General features: G+C 43.2%; 1 protein-coding gene across 1 annotated transcript in view; it reads right to left on the bottom strand.

Moving 5' to 3' along the window:
- The window catches only part of DPYD (dihydropyrimidine dehydrogenase), a 646991-nt gene that overhangs the window by 331966 nt on the left and 293112 nt on the right, over positions 1 to 21913 (bottom strand). Inside the window, exons 10-11 of the mRNA XM_025193285.1 lie at positions 20522 to 20691; positions 14263 to 14473 (exon numbers count right to left, since the gene is read on the bottom strand). Coding sequence (XP_025049070.1) covers positions 14263 to 14473; positions 20522 to 20691 — 381 coding nt within the window. The remainder of the gene's footprint in view (positions 1 to 14262; positions 14474 to 20521; positions 20692 to 21913) is intronic.

Here is a 21913-nt window from a genome sequence, read left to right as displayed (position 1 = left end):
ATACCTCTCGATGGAGTAGAACAGACATAGAAATCATATTTGCCATAGTGTTGTTTAGGGTATACATTTTGAGAAGTCTTTCAGGCTGTGGAATATATCTGGTGAGTCAGTGATCCTTAAGCACCAACTGCACTGGGCCACATACTGTGTGTGGATGCCTGACTCAACTCTCAAAACAAGTGCTCTGCTCCCAGTTTACTTATGGTCTGAGATCCTGCAGTAGCCAGAGGAAACACTACAAGGACACATCGAAGGCATACCTGAAGAAAAAGGAAGCTGACATCAAGAGTTCAAAGGAGCTGGCTGCTGACTCCAGTGTTGCTGCAGCCACATCCAAGTGTCAGCCCATTTTGAGGTAAAGTGTCTTGCCCTCGAGGCACAGAAGAGACAGCAGAGGAATGAAAGAAGAGGAATCCCAGTGTAGAGCCTACTCTCCCCTGTGGAAAGATCTGCAACTTCTGTGGATGGATATATGGCTCAAGGATTGGACTCTTAAGTTATCTTGGACTCTTAAGTGACCTTACCAAAATAATGGTAAGTATCAGTAATTTCACTAAATATAGTTGGCATTGGTAGTCCCTCTTAAGGTGACTTAAGAGTCCAAGGAGATGTGGTAGAGATCATCCTCAAATTGAGGGACTGCCAGTGCCAACTACATTTGGTGAAATTCCTTTACTGAAAACCATTACTTTGGGCAAAATCCTAGTCTAAATGGTATCAAGAGCAAAACTCCTACTGGCTTCAATAGGAAGAGAACCGGAATCTTTATAAAAGTCACAATTCTACATAGCATTGGAGTGATGCTGTACTATGATGGTCCAGGAAATGTGCCAGAGGCAAGGATTTTTGTGAGCGATACCTTTTATTGATCCAACTATATAGTTGGGAAGGATGTAGATAAGCTTTCAAACATAGCACTGTAGCAGGGACTGGCCCCACAGTTACCAGGGCAAGGACCATTGGAGAGCTTCATGGTCTGTGAAATCTCAGGTCATCTTGGAAGCTAGCAACAAGCCCATAGGCATATTTCCCAGCCCCCACCCGCAAGCAGAACAAGGAAGCAGCGGGAGATGCACTCTCTGCATGCCCATCCCCCGGGAAGACCTGGAAGCAGAAAGCCAGGCTCCACCCAGCCCCAAGCCCCACTGAGGCCAGGAGCAGGCAGCAAACATGCCCAGCACCACCTCGAGCCAGGAGGCTGCAACTGCAGCCAATGCTGAGCCCTGCAAGGGCTCTCAACACCTGGTCACAACCACAAGGCACATGCAGGGGTCCAAGCTGGTTTCGGTCAACCTGGAACTCCCCTCATAGGGCAGCGTCAGCCCCAAGGAAGGGGAGGCACTAGCATAGGCAGCAAGCCATGCTGCCTCCCTCCATGGAAACCAACAATACCTCATTCACAACCAGCCAGGCATGGACTCCAACAGCAAGAACTAGATTGCTTGGCAGACACTGGAGACCAGGTACAGGTAAGGACCTCATGAGGCTTTATAGTGCCCATGGCCCCAACTACCTACAGGACTGTGTCTGGTACAGGCCCACCTTACAGCAAGGAGCCTGATCCTTTGTTTTTTTTCTGTTGGAGCCAGAGCCTGCCCACAGCAGGGGGAGAGCTATCAACAGGCCAAGCAGCCCCTGAGCTGTGGGGTGCTCTGGTCTTTCCCATCCACAGCAGCGGTGCTCCTTGGGGCCACTTGGGAGGGCTGCTGGCAGACTGGATGCTGCCTGAGCTCAGAGGCAGCACTTGGCTCAATCCAACGGTTCCTCAAGCCTAGGGAACAGCATCCGGCAGGCTTCCAGTGGGCAGGCTTGGGGAACAGTTCCATCAGGCTGAGTGCTGCCTCTAAACTGAGGCAGCACCTGGCCTGCTAGCAAGCAGCCCGGGCAGTGCCACCACTGTGGAGAGAAGGACCAGGGCCCCCTGCAGCAGGGGCCACTTGGCCCACTGATAGCTTGCACCCCGGCTGTGGGAGGATGTAGGGAGGCTCCACAAGAGCAACCATCAGACCCCTCACCACTTCTGCTTAAAAGCAGGATCCTGTAGCCAGCAGGGCACCCCCTGGAACAACAAGGAACAATGGCCATAAGCTACTGGAGAGTAGGTTTAGACTGGACATTAGAAAAAAGTTCTTCACAGTCAGAGTTACCAAGTTCTGGAATGCACTTCCAAGGGAGGTGGTGCTCGCCCCATTCTTGGTGGGTCTTCAAGAGGAGACTGGACAGGCACCTGGCTGGGATCATATGATCCCAGGTTTGGTGACCATTTTCTTGCCTGCCAGGGGGCAGGGGGTCAGACTAGATGGCCCACTGAGGTCTCTTCTGAACCTAGAATCTAGAATCTATGAACATTGGCTGAATCTGAAACAAATACTAGCCACTTTGTGCAAGCCTACCACCTTCCTGCACTGCCCAAGGGGCAAGCCAGCCCATTCCTGGGCAGCCCCAGTTGTCTTGGTAGCTGCAGAAGCCTGATACTTTTTTCTCCTGTGAAGCCTGCCCACCTCTCCCATGGCCAAGGGGCGAGCTGACAGTTGCATCACTGCAATTTGCAACATTGATGCAAAGCCATTTTTCAGAGTGGGGATGTTAATACACGTGACACTATAGGTGATTTAATTAGAGCAGCTCTTGGAGCCACTCTAATTAATGTGCACCCTCCTTCCTCCCCGGCATGTGTATAGATGCCCTAAAAGCCTGACATTTATCTTAGGTGTCATAGAGCAGGGGTGAGTAGGCTTTCAATAGCCTCTTTCCTGACTCACGTTGAGTTGTACACTCCATCATAGAGGCCAAACAGACCTTTCAGCCCAGGTAGAAAAGGATCAGATGGCTTAAAATTATTTGCATGCCTTATGGATTCTGTGCTGGACCACAGGTTTGTTTGGCCCCTGATATAGCTTGGGGTTTTCTAGCCACTGCTCTACTTAGAATCCAGACTGCCTACAGGCTGCTAAGTGTGCTCTGGCTGTATTATTCAGCTTACAAGAGACAGAATTTCATTGCCTCTCTGTAGTCTTAATGAACTAACAAGCAGTGTCTATTCTTATTGAAATATACATCTATTGTGTGGTATATTCTTAGCCCACAAAAAACTTCACATTGCAAATCCCAGCTATTCAAGCCTCTCTCTTAAAGCGTGGGCTAAAAATCAGGAAGACATCAAGACAGTTTGACCTGTTAGGTGGCTTAATATGGTCTGGATAGTCCAAGTTACTGCTAATATACCAGAAATTAGAGATAGCAGAAGACTCTCCCCCTACACCTTCCTCCCGCCCCCCCAATTTATATCTCAATAACCAAATGGTTTATTAAATAAAATGCAATTTCTATTCAGGTTATGAAAGACATATGCTTCTAATTTCCACATATTAATTATTTGGAGCTTTAGGAAGCCAAACCCATAGTTTTACATTTGTATGGTACCAGCATTCAATAAAAAGGCAATCCCAAGGAATATTTTCAGGAAAAGGAATGACTCTAGAAATATTCAAGAAATGTTACCATCTTCTGAAAAGTATCTCTTTTCTCATGTTCTTATCCCATTAACTTTAAGCAAAACAGTCTGGACACACAAGAAATTCATCATGACAAAACTCAACAAATGGAAACACTAAGTTATTGAGTAAGAATATTTAATTAATATTTTTAAATAAAAGGACTCTTTTTCCACTGTGCCCTATGATTCCATATGGCTCTGCAAATGGAAGAGTTAGAAAAACCATCAGTCCCATACTTGTGGAAGAGAAGCAGAGAAGAAAGAAGTGGGGGCTCTTTGGCATCATTTCCACCCTCCTATCTTCACCCATCCTTCCTGAATTAATTGGTATCTACAACTGAGTGATGGTGACCACTTTCCTTAGCTTTGTTTCCACCTTTAGTAATATAAGCTGCCTTGAGGGTGAAGCATCCAGAAGCAGCAGTCAGAGAAGAATCAAAAAGCATCACTCCCGAAAAAAAGATATTGAACAATAAAAATTATAATCTTGGGAGCCAGCTTGTAAACCGGAGTCCACAGCTTTTCTTGTTCTAAGTACGGTAATACCACTTTTGTATCTCATGGTTTTCTCTCTCTCATCCTCATTGTTTAATATCACTTTTAGAACATGCATTAAATATTACACTATGACTTAGTGAGAAATGAAGTGGATGCAATCTAACGTATGAAACCAAATTTAAGGTTTATCAACAGTCTGAGAGTAAGCGTTTGTGGTAAATGCTACTAAAACCTGATTAACAAAAATAAATAGACATTAATTTTTCTGCCCCTAGCTGTCACTCCTCTTTTCCTTGCTGGGAAGAAAAAAAAAAATTAAGGCCTAGAGCTGAAAAGCAACTGGCCTGGTCTTTAAAAGCATGCTGAGACTGTAAGCAGTATCAGTGGGTCCATGAGATTATATTCTTACTTGTCATTTGAATTGGTGTAATTTAAACTGGTGCCAGAGGATACTCCAGTAATTCACTAACAGAAGTAAAGCAAAGAAAATGAGGGAAGGTGTAAAGTTCTTCGGGGACTGTTTATTTTATTTAAGCCAAATCATAAAATGGCTTTGATGCTCCAGTAGAAAAGCAGACAAAAAATCAGGAAAATAAAGCAAACAGAAATCAAAAGTCTTTTTTTCCTCTTCAAGATTTTGGTATAAGCAACAATCTAGTTCTAACTGAGCTGAACCATGGTGCTAATTTTCTCAGTGTAGTTCTAGATGGCAACACTCCAGCTCCCTTTTTTAACTGCATCCTAAGCATATAATGGACTTAAGAGAATTACAAAGGAGAATTACAAAGGTTTTTTTTCTGAAAATATTAAAAATGTATTTGCATAAGCCCCAAAAGACAAATAAGTGCATACTAGGACTGGTTAAAAATGTAATTATCATGTTCTTTTAACTAAACAGGAAATAATAAATACCTTCCTGTGAGCACAAGGAAACTCAGCTTTATACTTACTGCCTTCTCTACAAGAAGAAGCATCAGGGCCATGAGAGCTTTTTTCTTCTTATTGTCCATTCTAACTGAGGGCAGCAAATAACCACGTGCTTACATGCTTAAGTGCTATCCTGAGTGAGAATTTTCTGAATTGGGACTAAGAGATTTATTTAATACTTTAACTAAGCCAAATCCTTCTGGCCTAACCGAAGGGTCACCACTGCATGCCCCAAGGGGCAGAGGTAGCCTCTGTTTGTGGTATGTGGCAGATCAGGAAGGGGAGAGGCAGCACAGTGGCAGACAGGGCAGGAAGCAGCAAACAGGGCAGTAGATTTGGCAGGAAGCAGAAAACAAAGCAGGAGATCAGGCACAAAGCAGGGAGCAGAAAACAGAGCAGCCAATTGGGCAAGGGAAAGGGAACAGGGTGGTGCTTGAGGAGGGTATGAGGCTAATTTGGGGCACACCTGCTGTAAAGGCTGGACCCCTATTGGCCTAACCATGAGAATGCTCTGACTCACTTATGAGATGATTCATGAGTAAAGCTGACTAGATTTGAGCCCTTGCACTAGCAAATTTAACAACATTTAGTCAACCTGTACTCGACCAGCCAAGCATAAAAATACATATGGTCCTTTAAAAAGAAAAATAAATGAAAAACTCAAACCAAACCACACAACCAAAACCAGACAATTTTTCTGTGCCTAGATTCATAGAATCATAGAAAAGTAGAGTTCAAGCCCTGGGCTGTGGCCCGGTGGCAGGCTGCAAAAGGTTGGCTGCTGGTCCACAGGAGGGCTGGCCTGCCAGGCAAGGAGGAGCCACGGACTAGCAAACAGCAGACTGGAAGTGACTGGCATATTGTGGACAGGCAGCCAGCCTTTCTTTATACTCAGTGGTTTGAGTTTTTTGTTATTTTTTGTTTATTTATTGGTTTGTGTTTTCATTTATTTTTCTTTTTTAAGGACCACGTGTATTTTTGTTTGGCTGGTCAAGTACAGGTTGACCAAATGTTGTTAAATTTGCTAGTACAAGGGCTCAAATCCAGTCAGCTTTACTTATGAATCATCTCATAAGTGAGTCAGAGTATTCTCATGGTTCGGCCAGTAGGGGTTCAACCTTTTTTATGTTCAGCATAAAGGGTTGGCTGCCTGCCCACAATATGCCAATCACTTCCAGTCTGTGGCTTGCCATTCCTCAGCCTAAAAAGGTTTTCATAGATTTCATAGACATCAGGGCTGGAAGGGACCTCGGAAGATCATCGAGTCCAGCCCCCCGCCCAAAGGGCAGGAAGTCAGCTGGGGTCATAGGATCCCAGCAAGATAAGCATCCAGTTTCATCTTGAAGGTGTTCAATGAAGGCGCTTGAACCACCTCCGGTGGCAGGCTGTTCCAGACCTTGGGGGCTCGGACAGTAAAGAAATTCTTCCTTATGTCCAGCCTGAAACGATCTTGAAGTAGTTTGTGACCATTCGACCTCGTCATCCCTTGGGGCGCTCTGGTGAACAAACGTTCCCCCAGATGCTGGTGGTCACCCCTGATAAACTTGTAGGTGGCCATCAGATCACCCCTGAGCCTGCGCTTTTTCAGGCTAAAGAGCCCCAGGGCTCTCAGCCTGTCATCGTAGGGTCTGCTTCCCTGACCTCTGATCATGCACGTGGCTCTTCTCTGGACTCTCTCAAGCTTCTCCACATCCTTTTTGAATTGTGGAGCCCAAAACTGGACACAGTACTCCAGCTGCGGCCTCACTAAGGCCGAGTACAGGGGGAGAATGACGTCCCGGGATTTGCTTGAGAGAATGTTTGCCCTTTTGAAACCAACCGAGCCTATAAGGATGCTGCGGGTTTTTTTTTCCCAAGGTGGAGAACCTTGCATTTATCGGCGTTGAACACCATCAGATTCTCGTCCGCCCACTTGCTGAGCCTGTCCAGGTCAGTCTGGATAACCTGCCTGTCTTCTGGTGTGGATGCTTTGCCCCAAAGTTTGGTGTCATCGGCGAACTTGGCCAGTCCGCTTCTGACTCCAGTGTCCACATCATTAATGAAGATGTTGAACAGTATGGGTCCAAGTATGGGATCAGGAACCCCTGATCTAGTCCAACCCCCTGCTCAAAGCAGGACCATCCCCAACTATATCATGCAACTGTATCATCAAGGCTTTGTTTATTTATTTAATTTATTTATTATTTAATTTATTTAATTTAAAATTTTAAATATGACATAGATTTAGTTCTCAATGGGTACATTTACATGTGCAATTAATGCAACTAAATATATTGCAGCTCAATTTGAGCTGGAGTAAATTAATCCTGATGTCACTGTCTACACGTGCATTTACGTATAGTAATTTACTGCACTGCTGGATACCACTTGTATTTGACGGGACTATTCGGCACTGTAGTAAATTAGTCCACTGTGAACTAATTGCTGTGCATATGTAGACAGTGACATTACTGCACAGTAAATTAGTCTGCTGCACAGTAAAGCATCTCATGTAATGAGGATGAATGGATTTGATACGTTTTAAGAATCAAAAGCTACTGAAAAGTGATCTACCCACAACAAATAATACTAGATTTTCAACATTTTAGTTGCTTTGAACTTTTCCTGAGCGTCAACCAAATTTCTACGTTCAGCTTGCAAAACCAGCTGCAGCTTCTATGGAGATGTCATGCAAAACTAAGGTATGTTGGCTCATCCCAAAGCAAATACTCTTTCTTTTTGTGATCTGCTAGAATTATAATTGTTCTTCTCACACTACCTTCCATATCTAAAGACAGGATCATAACTTGCTAATTCAGTGAGCAAACAAGCATTAGAAAATTTCAGGATGACTGTTCAGTTCAATCATCCCATCAAGCTCTTTGCTGAAGAAGCAATAGTGGATATAGGAATACCCACAGAAAAGGTAGACTAACACCTTATAGCATGGAACCTAAGAACTGCAACAGAATTTGCCAGTGATGTAAGCACAATGTTTGATTCTCCCCAAGAGATCTTATAAAACCTTTCCAAAGACCTTCTAAATAGCAGGAATTGATGAGGGATTTGAAAGGGCTTTTCAAAATGTTCTCTAATTAAAGTTAACTCCAGCTAGGGAGCTGCTCATGACTCCATTAAAGATTCAAAAACCATTTTTCTCTCTGCTTTCTTGGTGAGATCGATCCCTTGAGCATATGTACCAGAAATACTGAATTCTTTATATGACAATGCATCCCTGAATGGAAGAGTTGTCCCTCCTCATAAGGAGAAGTCCTTAGAGTGCCAACTGCTCCTCATTTACTCTTCATCCCAGTGGAACACTGCACAATTGGAGGTTATACTAAGTATCACTGTGAGCAGATGGGTGTAATTTCCTTTTAGATAACAGTAAGTTTGCATTAACTTATCACAAAATATCTCTAATATGCCTAACATGTGAACATTTATGAAATGAAAATTATATACCTCTCAAAAGAATGACTTCACCCCTCTATTTCATGGCAGTATAGAGCACAAAATTTCTCTGGAGTAAACATTATACACATTGCTCCTTAACATCCCTATTATTGAATTAGAAGCAATGTGTATTTTGTTGTTGCTGTAGACAGCTCCGCTAGCATTTCTCAGTGACATTCTGAAATTCTTAAATTGTTCTTTAAAAGCCTCTCTCTTAATTGTTTTATTTTCCTTGGAAAGGCAGGTCTATCAATTGGTCTAGAAAACTCCTCATAACCATGAGCGAAATCATCTATCTCTGCTCTAATGAATATCTGTGTAGAATTTTTTTTAAATGTCCTCCTGTATTGTTATATAATTGACAGAAAGCAATAAAGGCTGCTAAGCTCAGTTTGGATAGTTTGCAAGTGTTTTCTCTTTATTTACTATTTACCAAGATTCCCAATATGACCATCTCCTAATATTCCAGACACCAGTCCATGAGGTAAGTATATGCAAGATAGCCTGGATCTCTGCCTGCTCTGGACCAGTACAGAGGCGAGACAGCATGTTCATCATGACACTCCCTAATTGCTAGAGTCGTTTGGTTTACAGAATCTGACAGCAGCACCATAGTATTGAAAATGTCCTCTTCATATAGATATACATGTACTACAAAGTATTCACCTACACTTCTCAACCTTTAGTGGTGTCTGAATCTGAGGTTTTAGTTCAGGCTTATTTTACTGCCCTTATATCATTTGTTATATTGCTTCAGTTTGTTGAGAAAAATACCATTTCTATGTCAAAATAAGACTACAGAGACAGTGCAGCAGTAGAAGTGCAAGCTGTATTAAATTCTTTTTGCAAGAAAAATGGAATTACTTGTTAAATTCTGTTTCTACAACCACTGCTTTTAGTAATGTATGAAGCAGGGGTGGGGGGGGACTTGATTTTTGTACAACCAGTGCAATTTGCAATTATGGGACCCAGAACATTTTTATTTTCTCTTTGTTGCAAAGTGAATTAATTGAATATGACAGTTAGTTGTACAAATTAAGTTCTTGTGAGGTGCTATAAAAAAGAATCATAGAAAAGTAGGGATGGAAGGGTCCTCCATAAGTCATCTAGTTCAACCACCTGCCTGAAGCAGGTTCATCTCTATTCAAACCATCCAATGCAAATCCATAATGTAACATCTTAGTAAAACTACACACTCATGCTTTGCACAACACAAAACATAACACAACACCTTAACCCACTAGAGGTAAAACAGGGGGACCATGGTGTCCAACGACCTGCTTCTGTAAAGGTTCTTAATATATTCTCAAGAGATCCCAGGAAGTGCCATGCCCTTTACTACAGAAGAAGGGCAAAACCCCCCACACTTCATACCAATCTGACAATGAAGAAAAAGTGCAATGGTTTGACACCATTTAAAACTAAGCTTTAAATAAAGAACTTAAACCGAAAGAGACTTGGGGGTCATGATTGACCACAAGATGAACATGTACCACCAATACAATGCTGTAGCCAGCAAAGCAAACAAAACTCTGGCTTGCAAGTACAAATGCATCTTAAGCAAGACCCAGGAAGTCATCCTCCCACTTTACTTGGCCTTGGTGAGACCACAGCTGGAATACTGTGTCCAGTTCTGGGCTCCGCAATTCAGAAAGGATGTGGAGAAGCTTGAGAGAGTCCAGAGGAGAGCCACATGAGTGATTAGAGGACAAGAGAGCAGGCCTTATGAGGAGAGGCTGAGAGACATGGGACTCTTCAGCCTGGAAAAGCATAGGCTCAGGGGTGACTTGGTGACAGCCAATAAGTATATAAGGGGTGTGCATCAGGAACTGGGAGAGCATCTGTTCACCAGGGCACCCCATGGGAAGACAAGTTCCAACGGTCACAAACTCCTGAAAGACCATTTTAAGCTAGACATAAGGAAAATTTTCTTTACTGTCCGAGTCCCCAGGGCCTGGAATAGCCTCCCCCTAGAGGTGGTGCAAGCACCAACTCTGGGTACTTTCAAAAACATCTGGATGCCTATCTTGCTGGGATCATTTGACCCCTGCTGACTCTTGCCCCTTGGGCAGGGGGCTGGACCTGATGGTCTTATAATGTCCCTTCCAGCTCTAATGTCTATGAAATCTATGAACTTAGGTATATCATTCACCATTCACTAAAGGATTAACTTTTCCAAAATAAGGTGGTTTTTGGAAAATAGGTGATCTATAAACATCTCATGGTCAGCTAGTGTGGTAAGTAAGACCTTATGCAGCAAGCAAAAGTGTCAAAAGATATTATAGAGGCCATAGAGAAGCAGCTACAGAGAAGAGAAGAAGATCAAGTAGAAGCATTGTGTGAGGAGTTAGACAGCTGGCAACAGAAGTACTTCCAATTGGAAGAGTCTGCAGGGAAGATGATGGTAGTAGAGATGGAAGCAGGCAAAGAATGGGAGAGAGAAGTTAAATTGATTCAGGTCAGCTTGTTTTTCATTGAAGCAGAAACACAGGCCTGACTGAAAAAGGCAGAAGATGAAAAAGGACAACTGGAAGAGAAGATACAATCTACGAGGACCCTTCTGGAAGCAGGCAAGGTGAGAGAGGCAGCAATGTATATAGCATGGGACCATCTACAGTCATGTGTACAAAGCAAAACAGATCAGGTCCTATCATTAGAGCAGGAAAATAAACACTTACAGGAGCAAGTGGACCAAGCTAGTACAAAAACATAGGACAGTGGTGAGAATAGGACAGCAGTGAGAAGCACTACATGCACAACACTTGCTGAGATGGAGGGGAAGCTGCAAGCCCTGCAGGCCACTAATCAACTGCATGAAAAAGTGGCTTTGTTGGGACTGTTCTTAACAGAACAGGTAGCAGCAGCTAGAGCAGAGGGTCAGGACCACTTCCAGATGATAGAGGCATCGAAAGGAATCTTAATTGAGACCAAGAAACAGCTAGAGGCCACAAGGCTAGGAGCCCTGAAGTCTCAGGAGAGCAGGGAACTACCCGAATGCACAAACATAGGGAGTCCAGAAGATGAGAGAGGGCCAGCTCAGCGAGCAAAGAACACAGGGACAGATTGGTCTTTAGAAGTAGGATCCCCACCTGGACAGGAAGAGGTCTGATCAGTAATGCCGGGGTGTCTGGATCAGAAGTGGGGCAAGTTGACCAGCCAGCACAGATCAGAAATGGACCAACTGAGGGAGAAGCTGGGAGAACTTACCAGCCAACATAACACTAAGATATCGGCAGTAACAGACTGCATCCAGCAGTTAGAAGTGGAGTTGGCAGGTATGGCAGGTAAACAAAAGAAAGAACAGCCTCAGGTAAGAAGCGGAGGCAGGGACTCAGCTTTGAGCATGGCTGCACTCAGAGGGTGGAACGCCCAAGACGAAGAGGACAGGGAGTAAGGGTGGGCTAATCCCAGGCACAGACCGAGTCAGATAAATGCTTCAGAAAAGAGAGAGTAACTAAGGCCACAGTGGCCAAACAAGTGAGAGGCATAGAGGAGAGAAGAGTGGAGCAAACACCCAGAGACACTTTGGAAAGGGTAAAGCTGTTGAGTCCTGTTTAGGGATCAAGCCCATCCCAAGGGCCTTACCCTGCTAAAGGTAACCAGACAGAAAGGAAGCCGAGGTCTGGGAGAAGGCCCCAGATATTTATTAGTAACTTCCCAGGTCATGAAAAATGGTGAATGGTGAAGGAGCTATTTGCAGGGAAGATAGGGGGTGTCACTTATGTGATTGGGTAGAAGAAGGTTGATGGATGACCCACAGGCCAGGGAAAAATTGAGTTCTGGGACCAGGAACCCTGAGAAGTGGGGAGGCAGAACATACAAATATATGGTCTAGTCAGACCAGAGAGAAAAAAAAGATTACATCCCCAGAGACAGAGGAGGATAGAGGTCCTAGGAAGGAAAAAAATCTTCCTGGTATCAGAACTAAGGGGGTATTTGAAGAGAAAAGAGAGCCAGTAAGAGGCCTATTATGGGGCAGAAAGCCCCAGGGATTATGCCAGGGGATGGGGATGGACCAGGAGACCAATCCCTTGGCAAAGTTTCAGCCATCTGAAGCCAAGGCAGAGGACCAAGGGAGGACCAGAGAAGTACAAGGATTAGCAGGCTTCAAACCAGTCGCCAGAGAAAGTGATGTAGGAAACACCTTCTAAGGTGGGAAATCTCGGGGAAAAGGAGAGCAGGAGGCACCTAAAAACCTCCACCCCCACTGTGTGTGGGTTAGCAAGAAGCCAAAGGGAAGCTGAGAGAAGCCTCATGAAAAGAAGTCTATGACATAATGAGTGAAGACCTGCTCGGGTGAGTCAGGGTGTTGAGGGGGGAGGTATATCACAGGGGACCAAAGGGTGCCTGAGCCTTTAAGAACAGAAACAGCTTAGCAAAGGAGCCTGGCAGTTACATAAAGCCCCACAGCTTCAGGTTGCCTGAGTAACAGGCTAACAAAGTATTCACAGGCATCTGCAGGTGGCCAGCTGACCGGAAGGAGTCAGGGCCCAGGGCACATATAAGCTGGCTGAGGCTGGCTGGGGGTCACTTGCAGTATGGCAACTGTCCGGAAAAGATGCTCCTGCATAAGAGAGCAGCCCAAGGCATCTGGGGCTTGATCTTTGCTATCTCCAAATGCAGTAAGACTCTAGGGGCCACAAGGTGCCCAGAGATAAAGTGGTCTGGTATTCTAAGCGTGGGAGCTGGCCCTCTTAACGGGGCAGCGTGCTGCTTTTATTATTAATGTTATGTTGTAGCCCAGGGGCTTAGGTTTGTGTTATTGTTTGAACTCGTGGACCAGGAAGAGGCTTATAGGGGAGGAAGAGGCCTCATTGGGGACACATGATTTTGTAGAGCCCAGCGCCAGAGAGGCACGAGCTGCAAGGGGCCGGAGAGCCCAGCGCCAGAGGGGCATGAGCTGCAAGGGGCCAGAGAGCCCAGCGCCAGAGGGGCACGAGCTGCAAGGGGCCGGAGAGCCCAGCGCCAGAGGGGCATGAGCTGCAAGGGGCCAGAGAGCCCAGCGCCAGAGGGGCGTGAGTTGCAAGGGGCCGGAGAGCCCAGCGCCAGAGGGGCGCGAGCTGCAAGGGCAAGAGGCCCAGTAATAAAAGGAGTTTGTAGGCTAGTGCCTCAAAGCCGGGCCCAACACAGTGGATCTAAGCTAGAAGGCCTAGCTATATCAAAGGGGTGGAGTCCAAGTAGGCCAAGGCCCCAACAGAGCATGGAGCGTAGTAAAGGGGTGGTTGGAGCCATGCAATTGGCCTCTAAGGCCTGAGGTGCCTCGTGCAGCAGTGCACTGAAGAGAGGCCTGGCAAAGGGCCTACAGATCAGAGAGCTTGAGTAAGATTCAACAAACCAGGACTAAGTTGATGCTCGTGGGCAGCCTCCTGAGTTATTTTTCCATCAAAGACATGGCAGGAAAGATATCAGGGTGCCCTTGGGGCAGAGCTGGCATGCTCAGAGAGCCATCAGGGGCATCACGGCCACCCCTGGGGATCCCGCTCCATGACATAGGGTAATATTGTCATACATTCTAAGTACAACTCCATAAACTTACCCTTCCAAGTGAGTAATAATTTTGGCTTCATTTTTTGGGTCTGTAATTTGAGCCACACTACAGGAGACCCAACAGAAGGCAAGTAGGCTATACCTTCTAAAAATGTGGCCTTCTTTTGGTGTCTTCAATTGGTTACTAAACATTTAAAGCAGTGACCTAAATTAATAATCCTTTTTGAACATTTAGGCCCAATTCTACCTTCAGTCAACCTCTTTGTAGAGCTATAATTAGGGACAATATTTAGAATAGGAAAATAAAATCCATCTATTTTCATTTAGAATATTAAAACTGAAAAAAGTGGTCCCAAAACTGAATGTGGTTACTACTGAAATAATAGCAAGCTGTTAGAGTGTATTATTATAAGCATTACCTTTACAGTTACTTAAAATTGAACCAAAGGCACTGATAACTATATCTGCTTTCAGTCGGACAATTTGATCCTTATCTTCTTTCCAGTTTCCATCTTTATCTTGCTCAGTTCGAACAAACTCCATGGCAACAATTTGTCCACCTTTCACCACAACCTTCCAAGGGGAGAGGAAAGGCAGAAATTCACACTTTTCTTCTTTTGCCAGTTCCATCTGTGGAGTGAAAAATCAAAATAATACAAATGCTATTATGTCTTCATAAAAAGGTTTTGATCCATGATACTAACAAGTGTTCCAGATTTAGCAGAAGGTGTCTATGTATGGTATGTAGGTAGACTACTATTATTTCTTTTTTTCAATTTTTTTCTTCTTTCCATTCTTCTACTCTTGATTTAGATTGCCACAACTCCTTTGGTGGTACTGGAATTATCCTGTGTAACATGATATGTTGTTCCTTTAAGAACAGCCCACTGTCACCACATGAGCAGTACTGATTCCAAACCAGAACAGAGTCTGAGACAATAAAAAAAACCAAACAACGCCCCCCCCCGCCCCGCCCCCCAAACACAGTAGGTAGAGCTGGTAGAAAAATGTAGAAAATTTTCTAATATTTTTGTGGGAGGGAGGAAGGTATAATATGCTTTTTTCACAACATTTTATTGTGGAAATTTTCATTTTTAATTAATATTTTCCATGTTCTGCAATTTTGTTTAAACCAACAAGTTATGGGAAAACACCTAATTTTGGGGGTGGGGGGGGGAGAGAAAACAATCAACTCTCTTCATTTTGGAACTCTCTCTCATGTTTTCTTACTGTTGCTAAACTGGACTAATTGTGAAGATCTAAAAGCACTGGATCATTTTAAGGAATTTTTATTGGGCAAAGGAACACATGCTGAAAGTCTTAAATCCTGAAAATTTCCATGAAAAGTACCCCATTTACTTTCAAAAGTAAAACAGAGTACTCTTCTGTTCATTTCAAAAGTGTTATTTCCCCCCATCCCCAATAAGAATAGTTCCATTACTGACATTTTACCAGTAAAAGTGATTGTAAATAAATAAATAGGTACCCAGGAATTGAAAGGATCTCTTTGTTTTTTGGCTATAAACAGACATTGCCAAATGAAGCAGATCAGCATATGTGCCCTGATACAACTGATCCACTTTATTAGGTACCACAAATGTTGCCTGTTGTCCCACTCCTGGGGCTTCAGGGTGCTGATCCTAAAGGACAACTGCAAACCAAGGCACACTGGGCTCCCATCATCCAGACACACCCCAGGAACCCTCCTCTGGCTTTAATTTGCATGTGTAGCAGAGTCTCCCCTGCAGCCGGGACCCCTGTCAGCTGACAGGGCTCCCAGCCACAGAAGTGCGACCCTGGATCCCTGAGAATTGTGGCTGCTGTGATTCACAAAGCTCAGGGGTATGTGAAATTCCTGGGCCCACATGGCTCTAGGTCCTGGCTGCACGTGAGGACTCTGGGTCCCAGCTGTGCATGAGGTACAACAGGGAGCCAGGGCTCCATCGGATGTGGGGTCTCTGGGTCCCAGCTGCACATGGCTCCCACAGCTGGAAACTCCCTCAGTAAAGGGGGCTCCCAGCTGTAGCTTCCTGCTTCTTGCTGATACAGGGGAAGCCCAAGATCAGGCTCCCCCTACACAAGCAATACAGTGTGATTTGATGTAATGCACAATTCCACAATCACACATCCTGCCATGCATGTGTGGCATGGCAGGAGGTGTGATCGTGTGGCTCACACGTTAGCTCCAACTGTGCCTTTACCTGCATGTCTAGAGAAGGCCTTGTCATACCACAATTTAGGGCATTTGTGACATGACAAGCGACATGGATGTCTGTATGCTTGGGCTTTATGCCACCATAACAACGGACATATAAACAACTTTTATGGACATATTTATCTTACCAGCCTTTGAGCCCATTCAGGTTTTTAGTATTGCAGGCAACCACACTGTACAATCCCCTTCACAAACTTACCAAGCTCCACCCTAAAACCTGTTATATTTGTTGTTGCTCCAGAACCTCACTTCTGGAAGCTGGTTTATAACAATCAATTTTCAGCTTAAATTTATTCATGTTTAATTCATACCTATCTGTTTTTGTGCCAGCATTGTCCTTTAGTTTCAGTACCTCTTCCCCTTCCCTGTAATTTCCCCTTGTCATACATATATATTTATACAGAACATTAATGTATCCCTCACTCTTCCTGTATAGGATTAAACAAGGCAAGCTCTCTTAGTCTCCTCTTATCATGGAGGCTCTGCAGTTCCCTACTAGCCCTTCTATGCACCCACTCCTGTCTGAACTGAATCTTTCTTGAACAAGCATGCCCTGGCCCAAACTGTACAAAGTATTCCAGATGAGGTCTCATCAGGGCCTTGTACAAAGGTAGTAGTACTTCTGCATGGGCAGACCTCTGTTTCTCCACACCCCATTTTTCTCACACCTTTTTACTGTTTAAAACATATATTTTAATCATTCAAATATAAAGGAAAATGCAGGGTTTTGCTTTTTGGTTTGCTTTTTTAAAATCAACTCTCACTCCCTCTGTTAATGTAAATGAAGGGACAGAAGTAAAAGAGTAAGGAAAGAACGTAAAAAGCTTTGCAAAGAAACCACCTTTTTTGTTTTTAAAAACAAACATTGGCTTCATTTTGAATTCTTAATTAGAAAGGAAATGAATGTATATTGTGTTCAGCAAATTCCTATGGAGAAATTACAATGTGATAATGTTGGGTGGTTTCCTTTAGCAGTGTGCCCAGAGATACTCTCCCAATTGCAGTATGTTCCTGAAAAGGGTACTAGGTGGACTTAGCACTGATTTAATGGTGGTGGTCTCAGGATTGTCACAGATATTTTTTCAGTGCTGTATCTACAGCATTTTCAATTCTGTATCTACCTCAGAAACATTCTTTTTGTTCTTTACATGCATTTTATATAAGATTGGTTAAAAACAGAAACAAACCTTACAGCAGGTACTGGAATCCAGGACTCCCCTTCCCAAGAGAGTGTCCTAGCTAACAGACTACAGAGATGGACTGCCATTTGTTTGTTCTTGTGATCTCATGACTTCTGCATTTTTGTCTGCCCTGAGGCTCAGATTTAGCAGGAGGGATGGAGAGTGCCCTCATCTTCAGCCTGATGGTTAGGTTACTCTCCTAATAAGTGAAATGGCTAAGCTGATCACCCTTAGGAGAGAAGGACCTACAACCAAGGTCTTCCTTGTCCTGGGCAAATACTAAAAGGCTACTGGAAAACAGGTGGGTGGTGCCCCCCCGCCCCCTTCTGAATTTCTTATATTGGAAACTCAGTATATAGTCATCTCAAAAGAGCTAGTAAATGCGGATGTGTAATAGATAGTTTAGTGTTTTAGTGTTTCTCACTGGCTACATCCAAGTGTATGGGACTTTCTGAAGTCCCTTTACAAGTGAATAGCACAGCAGAAGTGACTAGATCATTTTAGGTCTGTCTATACCACTCCTCCAGTGTTTCTGGGGTGCTGCCCTCAAGCAAGCCCCATATATGCCAAATCCAAAACTGAGACAGTGAAGCGGCACAGGACATACCTGACTTCTGCTCTCAACAACAGCCAGACAAAGAGCTTAAGAATGGCATTTGGGGGAGGGGCGGGGGTCCCCAGTATGAATTACTGCATTTGCCACATGTGGAGTTTGCTTGAGAACAGCCCCCCAAACACTAGAAATGGTGAAGAACTAAGCCCAATAACACATTTAAGGTGTCTAGAATCCCCATAGAGCCTTTCTTCCCTCCTCTGTAAGCTTGATTCACATAAACTTATGAAAGTGAGGGAATAAAGCTACTGTAAATTACAGCAGAATCTGATGCTTCATTCCTTTCCTTGAGGCACAGACATAACAAGAAAGTTCTGCATCCTGGGCAGTAACAGCAAGCCAGGCCAGCCCCCGTGATGGCTCTGTTCTTACGCTCCCTCTAAGTCACACTTAGGGCACATGGCCTGGTTGCCACCTATACTTATGCTACTGCCTTGAGGCATATCCTGAGTCCCTTACCCAGGCATTTTCTCAACAAGGAACAAAGTGCATTTTTAACCCGTGTTAAAATAGTTTTCATTAACTAACATGGGTTAAAATCCTAATAAGGAAGAGCAATCAAAATTTTAACTTATGCTATCTGGCCTAGGCCCCCCACCAGGTTAAAGCTACATCATACTTTTTCAAGTAGGATTTTAACATCATCTAGATAGCATAAGGACACAGACAAACCTTCACTTGGGGTGATTTCAAAACAGGAGGGGGAGCTGCTGTGCACAGCAGCTGTTCTGCCCTCACAGCCCTGTCTGTGCTGGAGCCTGTAGTAATGCAAATGTAGTAAAACTGCTCTAAATTTAACCCTATTTAATTCAAGGTTTAGGTGATTTAACTCACTTGTATCTACATGCTTGTGAGCAGTAGCTCTCTCTTCCTTTTTCAAAGCTGCTCCAAATGAAAGTTTGTCCATGCCCTGAGTTACATTAACATGGGTTAAAAATATCCTTTATTTTTTCTAAAATCTCTCCATGAGATCAACTGGTATTTTGTACAGGCAAAGATTTGCAACTTGGTCACATCTAGTTATGCGATAAATCTCTTTTGTACATTATATGCTCCACAGCATCCCAACAGCATTTGGAACCTTAATAATGGGCATGTTGGGGTGGAGACAATTTTTCCTTTATTAATTTCTAATCTACTGCCTGGCTTGACTAACAGGTTGTAATAGGGTGGTCTGTCCCTTTAAGAAGGAACAGTCAGACCAGTTGGGCAAGCTGAGCATTTGGATAATGAGGGAGTGTCCCACTGAGAGCCTAAAACCCCAGGAGACAGAGGGGAAAGTCAGCAAACAATGAGGGAACAGTTTGCATGCAGGAAGCAAGCTGTGAGCAGAACAAGCAAGCTATCAAGGAGGGGAGAGGCTGCTGCACTGGGGTCAAAGCCAAAGTATCAGAGCTTCCTAGTACTGGAATAGGGCAGAAGGGTTTTGTTTTGTTTATTTGTTAGTTTCTTCACTGATCAAAGCCTGTGCTTTATTTGGGAGGACTAGCTGAGGAGCTCCTCAGGGAGCAAAACCTGCCTGCAGAACCCAGCAAGCTAGGCCACCCGTTACACAAGGGTACTGCACACTTTTCTGAATTGACAAATTTACTGAAATAAAGATCTGGTACGCTGACCAGGGATTTCTGATTAGTAAGGAGCTGAACGTCACCTCACTCTATTCATAACACCTAATTTGGTATGCCCTCTTCACCACCGCCTCCCCAAACTCCTGTCTTCCTTTGTAGCTAAAGGGTTTGCTTTATGGCAAAATAAAATAGGAGTATTCTCCTATGAGAAACTGATTGCTTTTTGTGTACCTCTAGACCCCTTGTGTAATGATTGGATCTTCAAGATGTACAACTTCTCGGGGGGGGGGAAGCAAAAGAAGCACCATTTTCACACACGTTCCATCACAGAGGTACATTGCATGTTCCATTAATGTAAACTATGCCACAACCCAAGGTATGTGCCACATAAATTAAAACTGAATAAGCCCACCAAATTGTAATAATTTTTAACTGAAAGAAAAATGGTGAACACACCAATCAGTGTGCTTGTTTCTGCATACATGCATGTGCATGAGAATGTACACTGATGCAAAGGTAAACTGAAAATATTTAATTAAGTTAGAAAGACATGCTGAATAACACTACTCACTAGGCTTTGGTACAAATTAGACATATAAATAATTTTAACTAACTTCTACAAGTCTTTAAGTTCCCAAAATGTGCCTGGATCATTGAGATTCACTAAATATGACCCAGAAGGGTACCATTCTGTGACATCATAGACTCCTGAAAAGTCACGTGTAAGGCTAGAAAGGCTCATAAGGAGTCACGTATGTTACATTCTTTGATCTCTAGGTTGTCTATGTGCATTTAAACTTTTCCCCCAGTGTTATAGTTTATAAAGGACTAAATTCTGCCCTTATATATGTAAGTACAAATCTTACTGACTTCATAGGGAATTGCAAAAGCATAACTGAAGGCAGAATCTGATAGAGAGATAATACAAAAAGAGTTTCCACTGTTAAATTTCAACATCATTTTTATATATTAAATTTCTAGTAACAGTATTTTAGGCATCTAATACACTTCTGGGCCATGTATGAAGAACAACAATTAGTGATCCCCTCATAGAATTGCTTCTATTACTACTACAAGAAGGTTACAGTTGTTCCATTTTACCTCCTCTGGGACAGCCCTGATATTAGTGAATCCCTTTCTGAAGACCACAAATACGCGGCGAGCTCCACAGCGTAAAGCAGATGTTGCACAGTCAAAAGCAGTGTCTCCTGCTCCAAGTACAATCACGGTTCCACGTATTGATGGCAATGGAGAGCGACAGGCACACATTCCTGAATGATGAAAGGAAAACCCCATTTTCAAGTAGAGAAACCATTTCTGCATGACAGCTCAAAAGGTACTTGTACTCAAAGCAGTGTAAAATTGCATCTTGCAGTTTCCAAGCATGGAGTGTCACTATCAAATTATTCTGCTTCATTGAAAGACAGTTTTATCCCCATTTTTAAGATATGCTCATATATATAATTTCATACTCAGTATGCTAGCAGCAGTGCCTTCCTATCTTGAAGGGATATGAACTACAGAACATTTTTAAGATTGTGTAGGTCTTTCCAAATTGGAATCAATCATTTTAAGATCTTTATAGCCAAAAACAAAACTTTGGGTTTTTTTCCCTGGTATGCATTATTCTATAAGTAAAAACAAATGGCAATAGTTTAAAAAAAATTGCTATACCTTTACCATAGCAGAGCATTACCCTTCATTTTTAAATATTTTTTTATTTGTTTAGAGCTCATATGATAGTTTAACCATGTGCCCATTTGCTATACTAATTTTTACAAGGCACTAACAATATTCTGGTTATGACATGGTTCTCAGAACCCATTCCACATGACAGCAGTAAGAAGATTATTACTATAATACTTTTTAGGAGATCTTCAGGCAAAAATGTTTACCCTATACCGGCTTCTACAGGCTATTTTGCAAAAAAACTACATGGAGAAAATGATGACTTTAGGTGTTCATTATCCATGGGCTTCTATTTGATGATTCACGTATGAGAGAGATTCTTAAATGCACGTGCTCCATATATTGGATTGCACTTTAACATCAGCTTAAATGTAACTAAACTGTTGATTAGACAAATTACTATAATTTTTTTAATGATACCATAAATAGTATGAAGTTATAATCTCACTGAGTCAATGATGATTTCATTCAGAAGAGTTTATGTTGACCATATAATCAGTGCTCTGTAACTCTTAACTTCATGCTATACCAGCTGTGAATTTTCACAGCAAGAACATATAGAAGTACAAGTATTGATTTCTTTCAAGAACACAATTCTTTACATTTTGACCTGCAAAAGAAAACAAAAACAAAAACAAAAACAGGACATCCTAATACACAAAACCCCTTCGCTTTCAGTAGGTGTGAGAGTTATAGCAAAAAATGTCATATTTCTGTATGTGTCTGTCACAGAGCCTCCATTAACTTTTCTATAGATCTATTTCTGTCTAAAATCATTTATCTCTTACTTTTCTTAAATGAATT

This window comes from Alligator sinensis, unplaced genomic scaffold (genome assembly GCF_000455745.1).
Source record: "Alligator sinensis unplaced genomic scaffold, ASM45574v1 scaffold647_2, whole genome shotgun sequence".
NCBI lineage: Eukaryota > Metazoa > Chordata > Crocodylia > Alligatoridae > Alligator > Alligator sinensis.
This window is presented reverse-complemented; position numbering and strand designations above follow the sequence as displayed.